At 43.3% G+C, this 18,792-nt stretch overlaps 2 protein-coding genes across 2 annotated transcripts; both read left to right on the top strand.

Annotated features, from left to right (window-relative positions):
* Window positions 1-7,636: 7,636 nt before the first annotated feature.
* On the top strand, window positions 7,637-11,905 carry LOC115540290 (mucin-5AC-like). The gene is made up of 3 exons (XM_030351446.1): window positions 7,637-11,002; window positions 11,445-11,479; window positions 11,713-11,905. The coding sequence occupies exons 1-3, from the start codon at window positions 7,697-7,699 to the stop codon at window positions 11,903-11,905; spliced, it is 3,534 nt and encodes a 1,177-aa protein (XP_030207306.1). The 5' UTR covers window positions 7,637-7,696.
* Window positions 11,906-14,402: 2,497 nt separating this feature from the next.
* Window positions 14,403-17,999, top strand: LOC115540289 (probable beta-glucosidase btgE; the record flags this gene model as incomplete). The annotated part of the gene is made up of 3 exons (XM_030351444.1): window positions 14,403-14,453; window positions 17,553-17,780; window positions 17,943-17,999. Coding segments are annotated over 3 exons (336 nt in total), but the record flags the coding sequence as incomplete, so codon positions are not given.
* Between the last annotated feature and the right edge of the window lie 793 nt (window positions 18,000-18,792).

The following is an 18,792-nucleotide window of genomic DNA, read 5'->3' as shown; positions in this document are numbered from 1 at the left end:
TGAACTAACAAAAACCACTGCAGGACCAACAACTACGACTGCAAAAACTGCAAGAACAACGGCAGGTCCAACAACTACAACTGCTGAACTAACATCGACAACTGCAGGATCAACAACTTTTGCAGAAAAACCTGCAACCACAACTGCAGGACCAACAGCAACTGTAGGACCAACAAAAACTGCAAGGCCTATCACTTCTACTGTTGAACCCAAAACAATAACTGAAGGAAAAACAACAAAAGTTTCAGAACCAAAAACTTCTACATCAGGACCCACAACAGCAACAACCGCACCAATAACGACAACAGGTGGACTAACAAAAACCACTGCAGGACCAACAACTATAACTGCGAAAACTGCAAGAACAACGGCAGGACCAACAACGACAACGGCTGAAGTTACATCGACAACTGCAGGATCAACAACTTTTGCAGAAAAACCTGCAAACACAACTGCAGTACCAACAACAATTGGAGGACCAACAAAAACTGCAAGATCTATCACTTCTACTGCTGTACCAAAAACAAAAACTGAAGGAAAAACAACAACAGCTTCAGAACCGACAACTTCTACAACAGGACCCACAACAACAACAACTGGTGGACTCACAAAAACCACTGGAGGACCAACAACTACGACTGCGAAAACTCCAAGAAAAACGGCAGGTCCATCAACCTCAACTGCTGAACTAACATCGACAATTGCAGGATCAACAACTTTTGCAGAAATTCCTGCAACAACAACTGCAGGACCAACAAAAACTGAAGGACCTATCACTTCTACTGTTGTACCCAAAAGAAAAACTGAAGGAAAAACAACAACAACAGCCTCAGAACCAACAACTTCTACATCAGGACCAATAACAACGAATGCAAGACCCACAACTACTTCAGCAGGACTCACTTTAATTGCAGTTCAGAAATCAACAACTGCAGAAATAACAAAAACGACAACAGTACCAACAACATCAACTGCTGCACCAACAACTACTAAAGCAGGACCCAAAGCAACAATAGGAACAATAAAGACAACTGCTGAACTGACATCAACAACTGCAGGACCAACAACTACGACTGCGAAAACTCCAAGTACAACGGCAGGTCCAACAACTACAACTGCTGAACTAACATCGACAACTGCAGGATCAACAACTTTTGCAGAAAAACCTGCAACAACAACTGCAGTACCAACAACAACTGTAGGACTAACAAAAACTGCAAGAACTATCACTTCTACTGCTGTACCCAAAACAAAAACTGAAGTAAAAACAACAACAGCCGCAGAACCAACAACTGCAACATCAGGACCCACAACAACAACTGGTGGACTAACAAAAACCACTGGAGGACCAACAACTACGACTGCGAAAACTCCAAGAAAAACGGCAGGTCCATCAACTACAACTGCTGAACTAACATCGACAACTGCAGGATCAACAACTTTTGCAGAAATACCTGCAACAACAACTGCAGGACCAACAAAAACTGAAGGAACTATCACTTCTACTGTTGTACCCAAAAGAAAAACTGAAGGAAAAACAACAACAGCCTCAGAACCAACAACTTCTACATCAGGACCAATAACAACGAATGCAAGACCCACAACTACTTCAGCAGGACTCACTTTAACTGCAGTTCAGAAATCAACAACTGCAGAAATAAGAAAAACGACAACAGTACCAACAACATCAACTGCTGTACCAACAACGACTAAAGCAGGACCCAAAGCAACAATAGGAACAATAAAGACAACTGCTGAACAGACATCAACAACTGCAGAACCAACAACTACGACTGCGAAAACTCCAAGTACAACGGCAGGTCCTAGAACTACAACTGCTGAACTAACATCGACAACTGCAGGATCAACAAATCTTGCAGAAAAACCTGCAGCCACAACTGCAGTACCAACAACAACTGTAGGACTAACAAAAACTGCAAGAACTATCACTTCTACTGCTGTACCCAAAACAAAAACTGAAGGAAAAACAACGGCCTCAGAACCAACAACTTCTATAACAGAACCCACAACAACAACTGGTGGACTAACAAAAAACATTGCAGGACCATCAACAAAAGGACGAAAAACAACAACTGCCGAACTTGTGACAACTGCAGTAGCAACAACAACATCTGCAGGATCTACATCCACAACAGAAGGAGCCACATCCACAACGAGAGCAGGACGAACAATGACAACTGCAGGACCAATAACAACGAATGCAAGACCCAGATCTACTTCAGCAGGACTCACTTCAGCCGCAGGTCAGAAATCTAGAACTGCAAGAACTATCACTTCTACTGCTGAACCCAAAACAAAAACTGAAGGAAAAACAACAACAGCCGCAGAACCAACAACTTCTACATCAGGACCCACAACAACAACAACTGGTGGACTAACAAAAACCACTGCAGGACCAACAACTACGACTGCGAAAACTGCAAGAACAACGGCAGGACCAACAACTACAACTGCTGAAGTAACATCGACAACTGCAGGATCAACAACTTTTGCAGAAAAACCTGCAACCACAACTGCAGGACCAACAAAAACTCCAAGACCTATTACGTCAACTGTTGCACACAAAACAATAACTGAAGGTAGAAAAACATCCACAGCCTCAGAACCAACAGCTTCTACATCAGGACCCACAACAACAACAACCGGACCAATAACGACAACTGGTGGACTAACAAAAACCACTGAAGGTCCGTCAACAAAAGGGCTAAAAACAACAACTGCCGAACTTGTGACAACCGCAGTAGCAACAACAACATCTGCAGGATCTACATCCACAACAGAAGGAGCCACATCCACAACGAGAGCAAGACGAACAATGACAACTGCAGGACCAATAACAACGAATGCAAGACCCAGATCTACTTCAGCAGGACTCACCTCAGCTGCAATACAGAAATCTAAAACTGCAGGAATAACAAAAACGACGACAGTACCAACAACATCAATTGCTGTTCCAACAACTACTAAAGCAGAACCCAAAACAACAACAGGACCAATAAAGACAACTGATGAACTAACAAAAACCACTGCAGGACCAACAACTACGACTGCGAAAACTGCAAGAACAACGGCAGGTCCAACAACTACAACTGCTGAACAAACATCGACAACTGCAGGATCAACAACTTTTGCAGAAAAACCTGCAACCACAACTGCAGGACCAACAACAACTGTGGGACCAACAAAAACTGCAAGGCCTATCACTTCTACTGCTGTACCCAAAACAAAAACTGACGTAAAAACAACAACAGCCGCAGAACCAACAACTTCTACATCAGGACCCACAACAACAACTGGTGGACTAACAAAAACCACTGCAGGACCAACAACTACGACTGCGAAAACTGCAAGAACAATGGCAGGACCAAAAACTACAACTGCTGAAGTAACATCGACGACTGCAGGATCAATAACATTTGTAGAAAAATTTGCAACCACAACTGCAGTACCAACGACAACTGTAGGACTAACAAAAACTGCAAGAACTATCACTTCTACTGCTGTACCCAAAACAAAAACTGAAGGAAAAACAACAACAGCCTTAGAACCAACAACTTCTACATCAGGACCCACAACAACAACAACTGGTGGACTAACAAAAACCAATGCAGGACCAACAACTACGACTGCGAATACTGCAAGAACAATGGCAGGACCAACAACTACAACTGCTGAAGTAACATCGATAACTGCAGGATCAACAACTTTTGCAGAAAAACCTGCAACCACAACTGCAGTACCAACAACAACTGAAGGACCTATCACTTCTACTGTTGTACCCAAAAGAAAAACTGAAGGAGAAACAACAACAGCCTCAGAACCAACAACTTCTACATCAGGACCAATAACTACAACTGCTGAACTAACATCGACAACTGCAGGATCAACAACTTTTGCAGAAAAACCTGCAACCACAACTGCAGGACCAACAACAACTGTAGGACTGACAAAAACTGCAAGAACTATCACTTCTACTGCTGTACACAAAACAAAAACTGAAGTAAAAACAACAACAGCCGCAGAACCAACAACTTCTACATCAGGACCCACAACAACAACAACAACTGGTGGACTAACAAAAACCATTGCAGGACCATCAGCAAAAGGACGAAAAACAACAACTGCAAAACTTGTGACAACCGCAGTAGCAACAAAAACATCTGCAGGATCTACATCCACAACAGAAGGCGCCACATCCACAACGAGAGCAGGACGACCAATGACAACTGCAGGACCAATAACAACGAATGCAAGACCCAGATCTACTTCAGCAGGACTCACTTCAGCTGCAGTACAGAAACCTAGAACTGCAGGAATAACAAAAACGACTACAGTACCAACAACATCAACTGCTGTTCCAACAACTACTAAAGCAGAACCCAAAACAACAACAGGACCAATAAAGACAACCAATTTACTAACAAAAACCACTGCAGGACCAACAACTACGACTGCGAAAACTTCAAGAGCAACGGCAGGTCCAACAACTACAACTGCTGAACTAACATCGACAACTGCAGGATCAACAACTTTTGCAGAAAAACCTGCAACCACAACTGCAGGACCAACAACAACTGTAGGACCAACAAAAACTGCAAGGCCTATCACTTCTACTGTTGCACACAAAACAATAAGTCAAGGAAAAACAACAATGGCCTCAGAACCAACAACTTCTACAACAGGACCCACAACAACAACAACTGGTGGACTAACAAAAACCACTGCAGGACCATCAACAAAAGGACGAAAAACAACAACTGCAGAACTTGTGACAACCGCAGTAGCAACAACAACATCTGCAGGATCTACATCCACATTAGAAGGAGCAAATTCCAAAACAAGAGGACAAACACCTGCAGGACGAACAACTGCAGGATCTACAACTTTTGCAGAAAAACCTGCAACCACTACTGCAGTACCAATAACAACTGGAGGACCAACGAAAACTGCAAGATCTATCTCTCCTACTGCTGTACCAAAAACAAAAACTGAAGGAAAAACAACAACATTCTCAGAACCAACAACTTCAACATCAGGACCCACAACAACAACAACTGGTGGACTGAGAAAAACCCCTGCAGGACCAACTACTACCACTGCTAAAACTGCAAGAACAACTGCCGGACCAACAACTACAACTGCTGAACTAACATCGACAATTGCTGGATCAACATCTTTTGCAGAAAAACCTGCAACTACAACTGCAGTACCAACAGCAACTGTAGGACTGACAAAAACTGCAAGAACTATCACTTCTACTGCAGTACACAAAACAAAAACTGAAGTAAAAACAACAACAGCCGCAGAACCAACAACTTCTACATCAGGTCCCACAACAACAACAACAACTGGTGGACTAACAAAAACCATTGCAGGACCATCAGCAAAAGGACGAAAAACAACAACTGCAGAACTTGTGACAACCGCAGTAGCAACAAAAACATCTGCAGGATCTACATCCACAACAGAAGGCGCCACATCCACAACGAGAGCAGGACGACCAATGACAACTGCAGGACCAATAACAACGAATGCAAGACCCAGATCTACTTCAGCAGGACTCACTTCAGCTGCAGTACAGAAACCTAGAACTGCAGGAATAACAAAAACGACTACAGTACCAACAACATCAACTGCTGTTCCAACAACTACTAAAGCAGAACCCAAAACAACAACAGGACCAATAAAGACAACCAATTTACTAACAAAAACCACTGCAGGACCAACAACTACGACTGCGAAAACTTCAAGAGCAACGGCAGGTCCAACAACTACAACTGCTGAACTAACATCGACAACTGCAGGATCAACAACTTTTGCAGAAAAACCTGCAACCACAACTGCAGGACCAACAACAACTGTAGGACCAACAAAAACTGCAAGGCCTATCACTTCTACTGTTGCACACAAAACAATAAGTCAAGGAAAAACAACAATGGCCTCAGAACCAACAACTTCTACTACAGGACCCACAACAACAACAACAACTGGTGGACTAACAAAAACCACTGCAGGACCATCAACAAAAGGACGAAAAACAACAACTGCAGAGCTTGTGACAACCGCAGTAGCAACAACAACATCTGCAGGATCTACATCCACATCAGAAGGAGCAAAATCCAAAACAAGAGGACAAACACCTGCAGGACGAACAACTGCAGGATCTACAACTTTTGCAGAAAAACCTGCAACCACTACTGCAGTACCAACAACAACTGGAGGACCAACGAAAACTGCAAGATCTATCTCTCCTACTGCTGTACCAAAAACAAAAACTGAAGGAAAAACAACAACATTCTCAGAACCAACAACTTCAACATCAGGACCCACAACAACAACAACTGGTGGACTGAGAAAAACCCCTGCAGGACCAACTACTACGACTGCTAAAACTGCAAGAACAACAGCCGGACCAACAACTACAACTGCTGAACTAACATCGACAATTGCTGGATCAACATCTTTTGCAGAAAAACCTGCAACTACAACTGCAGTACCAACAGCAACTGTAGGACCAACAAAAACTGCAAGACCTATCAATTCTGCTGCTGTACACAAAACAAAAACTGAAGGAAAAACAACAAAAGCCTCAGAACAAACCACTTCTACATCAGGACCCACGACAACAACAACTGGTGGACTAACAAAAACCACTGCAGGACCATCAACAAATGGACGACAAACAACAACTGCTGAACTATTGACAACCGCAGTAGCAACAACAACGTCTGCAGGATCTACATCCACAACAGAAGGAGCAAAATCCAAAACAAGAGGACAAACACCTGCAGGACGAACAATGACAACTGCAGGACCAATAACAACGAATGCAAGACCCAGAACTACTTCTGCAGGACTCACTTCAACTGCAGTACAGAAACCAACTAATGCAGGAATAACAAAAACGACTACAGTACCAACAACATCCACTCCTGTACCAACAACTACTAAAGCAGGACCCAAAACAACAACAGGACCAATAAAGACGACTGCTGAACTAACAAAAATCAATGCAGGACCAACAGCTACGACTGCGAAAACTGCAAAAACTGCAAGACCTATCACTTCTACTGTTGTACCCAAAACAATAATTGAAGGAAAAACAACATCAGCCTCAGAACCAACAGCTTCTACATCAGGACCCACAACATTAACAACCAGACCAATAACGACAACAGATGGACTAATTAAAACAACTGCAAGACCTTCAACAACTGGACGAATAACAACAACTGCCAAATTTCCAACAACTGCAGGATTAAGAACAACTGCTGGAACATCATCAACTGTAGGACCCATTACGTTTACTGCAAGACTCATAATAGAAACTTCGGGAACATCATCAACGGTAGGACCAACCACGACAACTACAGGATCAGCAACAACGTCTGCAGGATCAACAATTGCAGCAAAAGCAGCACTGACTGAGGGGCCGACAACGGCAAATGCTGAACCAGAATCGGCAGCAAATGTACCAACAACGAAAACTTCTGATCTTACAAGTCAACCACAAATATCGACCACTGCTGATCCAAAAAAAGCAACAACTGAAGGAATAACAACAACTGCAGGACCAAAAATGCCAACTGCCCAACAAACAACCCCATCCGCAGGACCAACTACTGCTGTGCCAACAACAACAACTGCAGGAGAAATAACAATTGCTGGACCAACAATGCCAACTGTTGAAGCAACAAGAACAATTGCTCGACCAGGAGCTACAACTGCAGTACTCACAACAACAACTGAAGGACCAAAAACACCAACTTCAGATCCAACAACAAAAGAACAACCCAACACTGCTACTGCTGGACCATTAACTACTACCTGGGGACCCATAACAACTGAAGGACCAACAACGCCAACTGCTGAACAAACACCACCATCCGCAGGACCAACTACTGCTGCACCAAAAACAACAACTGCAGGAGTAATAATGAGACCCTCTGAACCAACAACTACAATTACTGAAACAAGAGCTACAACCACAGGAACATCCACAACTGCAGGACCAACAACAACTGTTGAACCAACAACAATTGCAGGACCTACCACTGCTACTGAAACACTATTAACTAATAGTTCGGGACCCACAACAAAAACTGCAGGACCAACAACACCAACTGCAGAACCAACATCAAAAGAAGGACATACCACTGCTTCTGCAGGAGCATTAACTAATGCGGGAGGACCCACAACAATTGAAGGAAGAACAACAACTGCAGGATCAACAACGCCAACTGCCCAACAAACAACCCAATCCACAGGACCAACTGCTGCAGTGCCAAAAACAACAATTAGAGGAGCAATAACAATTACCGGACCAACAGCGCCAACTATTGAACCAACAAGGACAATTGCTCGAACAAGAGTTACAACTGCTGTACTCACAACAACAATGGAAGGACCAACAGCACCAAGTGCAGAACCAACAACCGAAGAAGAACCTACCACTTCTACTGCAGGACCATTAACTAATACAGGGGGACCAACAACAACTGAAGGACTAACATCAAAAACTGCAGGACCATCAACAATAACTTCTGAACCCACAACTACAATTGCTGGAACAAGAGGTACAACTCCAGGAACATCAACAACTGCAGGACCAACATCGGCAAATGCTGAACTAACAACAACTGCAGGAACATTTAGTACTACAGCGGGACCAATAACATTAACTGCCAGACCAACATCGACAACTGCTGGGTCAGAAACAACAGATGCAGGACCGACAACATCAACTCCAGAACAAACCACTACGACGGCAAATCCTGAACCACTAACAATTTATGGATCAAGAGCTACAACTGCAGGACTTCCAACAGCAACTGCAGGAACATCAACCACTGGAGGACCAACAACAACTGTTGAACCATCAACAACTGCAGAACATACCACTGGCTCTGCAGGCCCATTAACTTCTAAGGGGGGACCCACCACAACTGCATTACCAACATCAAAAACTGCAGGACAAAAAACGCCAACTGCTGAACAAACAACACCATCCGCAGCACCCGCAAATACAGTGGCAAAAACAACAACTGCAGTAGCAATAACGCCCACGACAACGACAGCTGCTGGAACAAGAGCCACAAAAGAAGTTGCAGGACCAACAACGACAACTTCGAAACAAACAATTTCAATTGTTGGAACAAGAGATACAACTGCAGAAACGTCAACAACTGCAGGACCAACAATAATTGCAGGACCTACCACTGCTACTGCAAGACTATTAACTTATACTGCGGGACTCACAACAACAGCTGCAGGACCAACAACGACTACTGCAGAACCAACAAAAAAAGAAGGACCTACTGTAAGCACCACTGTTGGACCATTAAATACTACGGGGGTACCTTTAACAACTACTGCAGGACCAACATTGCCAACTGCAGAACCAAGCACCAGAGTTGCTGGACAAAGAGAAACAACTTCTGGATCAATAACAACAACTACAGATTCAAGGATTGCACGACCAACAACAAATGCAGAACCAAAAACAACAGCAAGACCTACCGCTGCTAATGTTGGACTATTAACTACTACTGGGAGACCCACAACAACTGCAGTAACAACAACATATGCAAGACCAACAAAACCAACGGTTGAACAAACAACACCCTCAGCAGGACAAACAACTGCAGTGCCAAAATCAACAACTGCAGGTTCAATAACTACTGCAGGACCAACAACGCCAGCTGTTGCACCAACATCAACAACTGCCGGAACAAGAGCTACAACTTCAGGACCCGCAACAACACCATCCGGAGGATCAACAACTGCAGTGCCCAAAACAACTACTACAACTAAAAAAACAATTCCTACATCAGCAGGACCCAAAGCAATAACTGTAGGACCAACATCGTCCTCAGGATCAATAACTGCAGAACCAGCAACAACAACTGCAGGACCATTAACTAGTATCATGGGACCCACAACAACAACTGCAGGAGCAATTACAACTGCAAGACCAACAACGCAAACTGCTGAACGAACAACAACTGCTGGACCAAGAGCCACAACTGCAGAACTAACAACAAAAACTGCAGGTCCAACAGCGACAACTGCTGAACCAACAACAATTACAAAACCAACAACAAGAAACGTTGAACCAACAACTGCAGTACCTGCCACTGCTACAACAGCACCATTAACTTCTATGGAGGGACCAACAACTGCTGCACCAACATCAACAACTGCAGGACCAACAACGCCAACTGCTGAAAAAACAACACCAACTGCAGAACCAACGACTGCATTGCCAAAAACAACGACTGCAGGACCGAGAACTGCTATCAAGGGTCCCTCTTCAACAACTGCAGGACCAACAACAAATGCTGGTCCAAGAGCTCCAACTGGAGGAACAATAACAACTGTAGGACCAACAACAACAACTGCTGAAAAAACAACACCAACTGCAGGACCAACGACTGCATTGCCAAAAACAACGACTGCACGACCGACAATTACTACAGCTGTACCAAAAGCAATTATCACGATTCCCATAGCAACAACTGCTGAACCAACAACAGCTAATGGTCCAAAAGCTACGGCTGCAGGACCAATAAAAACTGCAGGACAAACAACGTCAAATTCTGAATCAACAAAATCAACTGCAGGACCAATAATGACAACTGTTTTACCAACACCATGTTCAGGACCATCAACAACAACATTACCCACTACCGCTGGATCAACAACAACAACTGCAAGACCAACAACAACCACTGCAGGACCTACAACGCCAAATCCTGAACCAACTACAATCCTTGGATCAGGAGCTACAACTGCAGGAACCACAACAGCAACAGCAGGATCATCGACAACTGTAGTGTCAACAACGAAAAGTGCTGATCCCCATACAGAAAATGAAGGGACTATTGATTTGAGATTCAGCATGAGACGTACGTTTATCGAAGACTACTTAGATTCAAGCTCAACAGCCTGTCAGGAGCTGACTGCTAATGTTACAACAGAGGTGAGATAATGTTATGAAGATTTAATTCAGTTTGAATTATGAAAAACATTATCTTCCTGCATTTTAACATGAAAAAGAAGGAACATATTGAATATTAATGATTTTATTTCTTATAAAAGGTTAGCAATGGCTTCAAACATAGTTTTCCTGGAACATATTCTCGGAGTACAATAAACTCTTTTGCGTAAGTACAACCAATTTTATTGCATAACTTTTTGCGTGAGTAAACCCAGTTTTATTTAATTACTTTCATACTCTTTATCTATCAATGAATACCTTTATTTATTTAACATAGAAGATTGCCAATCAATATGATACCGATGAAAAAAGCAAAGAAGCTCTGAAAGTTGATTATCCTTATTCTGGTGCTTTCGTCATTTTCATTTTTTCTTTTCTAGCAAGGGATCAGTCTTTGTGGACATGAAGCTGATCTTCAACAAAGAATCTGCTGTTCCGACTGAAAGCCGTGCAGTGCAGGTATTGAAGGACGCAATAGATGATCTACTCACCTTCCTCGATGTAGACACTACTACTATTGCTGCAGGTAACTGTAACAGTACAATTATAATTTCAAATAAATTACTAGTTTAAACACTCCATTAGCAAAGCAAGATGGGTGGGTTGTAAAAAGTATTTTAAAAGGTTTCATTCATCTCAAGATAATAGACTTAAATATGAAATCCCTCCCTCTTCATGACCTACCTTGGTAGGAGCAACTACAACAACTTTAGGAAAACCAACCACTGCAGGACCAGCAACAACAACTGCAGGAACATTAAGTACTACAGCAGGTCCAATAACAATAACTGCCAGACCAACATCGACAACTGCTGGGTCAGCCACAACAGATACAGGACCGACAACGCCAATTCCGGAACAAACCACTGCAACGCCAATTCCTGAACCACTAACAATTCATGTATCAAGAGCTACAACTGGACTTACAACAGCAACTGCAGGAACATCAACCACTGGAGGACCAACAACAACTGTTGAACCATCAACAACTGCAGAACATACCACTGGCTCTGCAGGCCCATTAACTTCTAAGGGGGGACCCACAACAAAAACAACTGCATTACCAACATCAAAAACTGCAGGACAAAAACCGCCAACTGCTGAACAAACAACACCATCCGCAGCACCCGCAAATACAGTGCCAAAAACAACAACTGCAGTAGCAATAACGCCCACGACAACGACAGCTGCTGGAACAAGAGCTATACCTACAAGACCCACAAAAAAAGTTGCAGGACCAACAATGACAACTTCTGAACAAACAATTCCAATTGCTGGGACAAGAGCTACAACTGCAGAAACATCAACAACTGCAGGACCAACAACAATTGCAGGACCAACCACTGCTACTGCAAGACTATTAACTACTAGTGAGTTACTCACAGCAAAAACTGCCGGACCATCAACGCAAACTGCAGAACCAACAAAAAAAGTAGGACCTCCCGCTGCCACCGTAGGACCATTAAGTACCACGGGGGGACCTTTAACAACTACTGCAGGACCAACATTGCCAACTGCAGAACCAAGTACAACAGATGCTGGACTAAGAGAAACAACTGCTGGATCAAGAACAACAACTACAGATTCAAAGATTGCACGACCAACAACAAATGCAGGACCAACAACAACAGCCAGACCTACCACTTCTAATGCAGGACTATTAACTACTACTGGAAGACCCACAAAAACTGCAGTAACAACAACAAATGACAGACCAACAAAGCCAACAGTTCAACAAACAACACCATCCGCAGGACAAACAAATGCAGGATCAATAACAACTGTAGGATCAAAAACAACGCCAACTGTTACAGCAACATCAACAACTGCCGGAACAAGAGCTACAACTCCAGGACCCGCAACAAAACCATCCGGAGGATCAACAACGACTACAACTAAAAAAACAATTAATAAATCAGCAGGAACCAAAGCAAAAACTGTAGGACCAACAACATCTACAGGATCAATAACTGCAGAACCAGCAACAACAAATGCCGAACTTGTGACAACTGCAGTAGCAACAACATCTGCAGGATCTACATCAACAAAAGAAGGAGCCACATCCACAAGGAGAGGACTAACACCTGCAGGAGGAACAATGACAAGTGCAGCACCAATAGCAACAAATGCAAGACCCAGAACTACTACAGCAGGACTCACTTCAACTGCACTACAGAAACCAACAACGGCAGGAATAACAAAAACTACTACAGTACCAACAACATCAACTGCTGTAACAACAACTACTAAAGCAGAACCCAAAACAACAACAGGACCAATAAAGACAACTGCTGAACTAACAAAAACCACTGCAGGAACAACAACTACGACTGCGAAATCCGCAAGAACAACGGCAGGACCAACAACTACAACTGTTGAACTAACATCGACAACTGCAGGATCAACAACCTTTGCAGAAAAACCTGCAACCACAACTGCAGGACCAACAACAAATGTAGGACCAATGAAAACTGCAAGACCTATCACTTCTACTGTAGTACCCAAAACAATAAATGAAGGAAAAACAACATCAGCCTCAGAACCAACAGCTTCTACATTAGGACCCACAACATCAACAACCAGACCAATAACGACAACTGGTGGACTAACAAAAACCACTGCGGGTCCGTCAACAAAAGGACGAAAAACAACAAATGCCGAACTTGTGACAACTGCAGTAGCAACAACATCTGCAGGATCTACATCCACAACAGAAGGAGCAACATCCACAACGAGAGCAGGACGAGCAATGACAATTGCAGGACCAATAAAAACGAATGCAAGACCCAGAACTACTTCAGCAGGACTCACTTCAGCTGCAGTACAGACATCCACAACTGCAGGTATAACAAAAATGACTACCAAACCAACAACATCAACTGCTGTACCAACAACTACTAAAGCAGGACCCAAAACAACAACAGGACCAATAAAGACAACTGTTGAACTGACATCAACCGCTGCAGGACCAACCACCGCACCAATAACGACAACAGGTGGACTAACAAAAACCACTGCAGGTCCATCAACAAAAGGACGAAAAACAACAACTGCCGAACTTGTGACAACCGCAGTAGCAACAACAACATCTGCAGGATCTAAATCCACAACAGAAGGAGCCACATCCATAACGAGAAGACTAACACCTGCAGGACGAAGAATGACAACTGCAGGACCAATGACAACGAATGCAAGACCCAGAACTACTTCAGCAGGACTTACTTCAGCTGCAGTACAGAAATCAACAACTGCAGGAATAACAAAAATGACGACAGTACCAACAACATCAACTGCTGTACCAACAACTACTAAAGCAGAACCCAAAACAACAACAGGGCCAATAACGACAACTGATGAACTAACAAAAACCACTGCAGGACCAACAACTACGACTGCGAAAAGTGCAGGAACAACGGCAGGTCCAACAACTACAACTTCTGAACTAACATCGACAACTGCAGGATCAACAACCTTTGCAGAAAAACGTGCAACCACAACTGCAGTACCAACAACAACTGTAGGACCAACAAAAACAGCAAGACCTATCACTGCTGCTGTACACAAAACAAAAACTGAAGGAAAAACAACAAAAGCTTCAGAACAAACAACTTCTACATCGGGACCCACAACAACAACATCTGGTGGACTAAGAAAAACCACTGCAGGAACAACAACTACGGCTGCAAAAACTGCAAGAACAACGGCAGGACCAACAACAACTGCAGGACCAACAAAAACTGCAAGACCTATCACCTCTGCTGCGGTACACAAAACAAAAATTGAAGGAAAAACAACAAAAGCCTCAAAACAAACAACTTTTACATCAGGACCCACCACAACAACTGGTGGACTCGGAAAAACCACTGCAGGACCAACAACTACGACTGCGAAAACTGCAAGAACAACGGCAGGACCAACAACTACAACTGCTGAACTAGCATCGACAACTGCAGGATCAACAACTTTTGCAGAAAAACCTGCAACAACAACTGCAGGACCAACCAAAACTGCAAGACCTATCACTTCTATTGTTGTACCCAAAACAAAAACTGAAGGAAAAACAACAGCAGCCTCAGAAACAACAAATTATACATCAGGACCCACAACAACAACAACAACTGGTGGACTAACAAAAACCACTGCAGGACCAACAACTAAGAATGCGAAAACTGCAAGAACAATGGCAGAACCAACGACTACAACTGCTGAACTAACATCGACAACTGCAGGATCAACAACCTTTGCAGAAAAACCTGCAACCACAACTGCAGTACCAACAAAACCTGTAGGACCAACAAAAACTGCAAAACCTATCACTTCTGCTGCTGTACACAAAACAAAAACTGAAGGAAAAACTACAAAAGCTTCAGAACAAACAACTTCTACATCAGGACGCACAACAACAACATCTGGTGGACTAAGAAAATCCACTGCAGGACCAACAACTACGACTGCGAAAACTGCAAGAACAACGGAAGGACCAATAACAACTGCAGGACCAACAACTAAGAATGCGAAAACTGCAAGAACAATGGCAGAACCAACAACTACAACTGTTGAACCAACGTCAACAACTGCAGGATCAACAAGGTTTGCAGAAAAACCTGCAACAACAACTGCAGGACCAACAACAACTGTAGGACCAACAAAAACTGAAAGACCTATCACTTCTACTGTTGTGCCCAAAACAATAACTGAAGGAAAAACAACAACAGGCTCAGAACCAACAACTTCTACATCAGGATCCACAACAACAACAACCGCACCGATAACGACAACTGGTGGACTAACAAAAACCACTGCAGGACCATCAACAAAAGGACGAAAAACAACAACTGCCGAACTTGTGACAACCGCAGTAGCAACAACAACATCTGCAGGATCTACATCCACAACAGAAGGAGCCACATCATCAACGAGAGCAGGACAAACAATGACAACTGCAGGACCAATAACAACGAATGCAAGACCCAGAACTACTTCAGCAGGACCCAATTCAGCTGCAGTACAGAAATCAACGACTGCAGGAATAACAAAAATGACCACAGTACCAACACCTACTAAAGCAGGACCCAAAACAACAACAGGACCAATGAAGACAACTGCTGAACCGACAACAACTGCAGGACCAACAACTACGACTGCGAAAACTCCAAGAACCACGGCATGTCCAACAACTACAACTGCTGAACTAACATCGACAACTGCAGTATCAACAACTTTTGAAGTAAAACCTGCAACCACAACTGCAGTACCAACAACAACTGGAGGACCAACAAAAACTGCAAGATCTATCACTTCTACTGCTGTACCAAAAACCAAAACTGAAGGAAAAACAACAGCCTCAGAACCAACAACTTCTACATTGGGACCCGCAACAACTACAACTGCTGAACTAACATCGACAACTGCAGGATCAACATCTTTTGCAGAAAAACCTGCAACAACAACTGCAGGACCAAAAACAACTGCAGGACCAACCACAACTGTAGGACCAACAAAAACTGAAAGAACCATGACTAATACTGTTGTACCCAAAACAATAACTGAAGGAAAAACAACATCAGCCTCAGAACCAACAGCTTCTACATCAGGACCCACAACAACAACAACCGGACCAATAACGACAACTGGTGGACTAACAAAAACCACTGCAGGTCCATTAACGAAAGGACGAAAAACAACCACTGCCGAACTTGTGACAACCGCAGTAGCAACAACAATATCTGCAGGATCTACATCCACAACAGAAGGAGCCACATCCACAACGAGAGCAGGACGAACAATGACAAATGCAGGACCAATAGCAACGAATGCAAGACCCAGAACTACTACAGCAGGACTCACTTCAACTGCACTACAGAAATCAACAACTGCAGGAATAACAAAAACGACTACAGCACCAACAACATCAACTGCTGTAACAACTACTAAAGCAGGACCCAAAACAACAACAGGACCAATAACGACAACTGCTGAACTGACATCAACAACTGCAGGACCAACAACTACGACTGCGAAAACTCCAAGAACAATGGCAGGTCCAACAACTAGAACTGCTGAACTAACATTGACAACTGCAGGATCAACAACTTTTGCAGAAAAACCTGCAACCACAACTGCAGTACCAACAACAACTGTAGGACCAACCAAAACTGCAAGACCTATCACTTCTGCTGCTATACCCAAAACAAAAACTGAAGGAAAATCAACAACAGCCTCAGCAACAACAACTTCTACATTGGAAAACACAACAACAACAACAACTGGTGGACTAATAAAAAACACTGCAGGACCAACAACTACGACTGCGAAAACTGCAAGAACAACGGCAGAACAAAGAACTACAACTGCTGAACTAACATCGACAAATGCAGGACCAACAACAACTATAGGACCAACCAAATCTGCAAGACCTATCACTTCAACTGTTGCACACAAAACAATAACTGAAGGAAAAACAACATCAGCCTCAGAACCAACAGCTTCTACATCAGGACCCACAACAACAAAAACCGGACCAATAACGACAACTGGTGGACTTACAAAAACCACTGCAGGTCCATCAACGAAAGGACGAAAAACAACAACTGCCGAACTAGTGACAACCGCAGTAGCAACAACAACATCTGTAGGATCTACATCCACAACAGAAGGAGCCACATCCACAACGATAGCAGGACGAACAATGACAACTGCAGGACCAATAACAACGAATGCAAGACCCAGAACTACTTCAGCAGGACTTACTTCAGCTGCTGTACAGAAATCAACAACTGCAGGAATAACAAAAATGACTACAGTACCAACAACATCAACTGCTGTACCAACAACTACTAAAGCAGGGCCCAAAACAACAACAGGACCAATAAAGACAACTGCTGAACTGACATCAAGAACTGCAGAACCAACAACTACGACTGCGAAAACTCCAAGAACAACGGCAGGTCCAACAACTGGAACTGCTGAACTAACATCGACAACTGCAGTATCAACAACTTTTGCAGTAAAACCTGAAACCACAACTGCAGTACCAACAACAACTGGAGGAACAACAAAAACTGCAAGATCTATCACTTCTACTGCTGTACCAAAAACCAAAACTGAAGGAAAAACAACAACAGGCTCAGAACCAACAACTTCTACATCAGGATCCACAACAACAACAACCGCACCGATAACGACAACTGGTGGACTAACAAAAACCACTGCAGGACCATCAACAAAAGGACGAAAAACAACAACTGCCGAACTTGTGACAACCGCAGTAGCAACAACAACATCTGCAGGATCTACATCCACAACAGAAGGAACCACATCCACAACGAGAAGACTAACACCTGCAGGACGAAGAATGACAACTGCAGGACCAATAACAACGAATGCAAGACCCAGAACTACTTCAGCAGGACTTAATTCAGCTGCAGTACAGAAATCAACAACTGCAGGAATAACAAAAATGACTACAGTACCAACAACATCAACTGCTGTACCAACAACTACTAAAGCAGGACCCAAAACAACAACAGGACCAATAAAGACAACTGCTGAACTGACATCAACCACTGCAGGACCAAGAACTACGACTGCAAAAACTCCAAGAACAACGGCAGGTCCAACAACTGGAACTGCTGAACTAACATCGACAACTGCAGTATCAATAACTTTTGCAGTAAAACCTGCAAACACAACTGCAGTACCACCAACAACTGGAGGACCAACAAAAACTGCAAGATCTATCACTTCTACTGCTGTACCAAAAGCCAAAACTG

This window comes from Gadus morhua, chromosome 3, assembly GCF_902167405.1.
Source record: "Gadus morhua chromosome 3, gadMor3.0, whole genome shotgun sequence".
Taxonomy (NCBI): Eukaryota; Metazoa; Chordata; class Actinopteri; order Gadiformes; family Gadidae; genus Gadus; species Gadus morhua.
The sequence above is the reverse complement of the archived record's forward strand: the minus strand, read 5'-3'. Positions and strand labels throughout refer to the sequence as shown.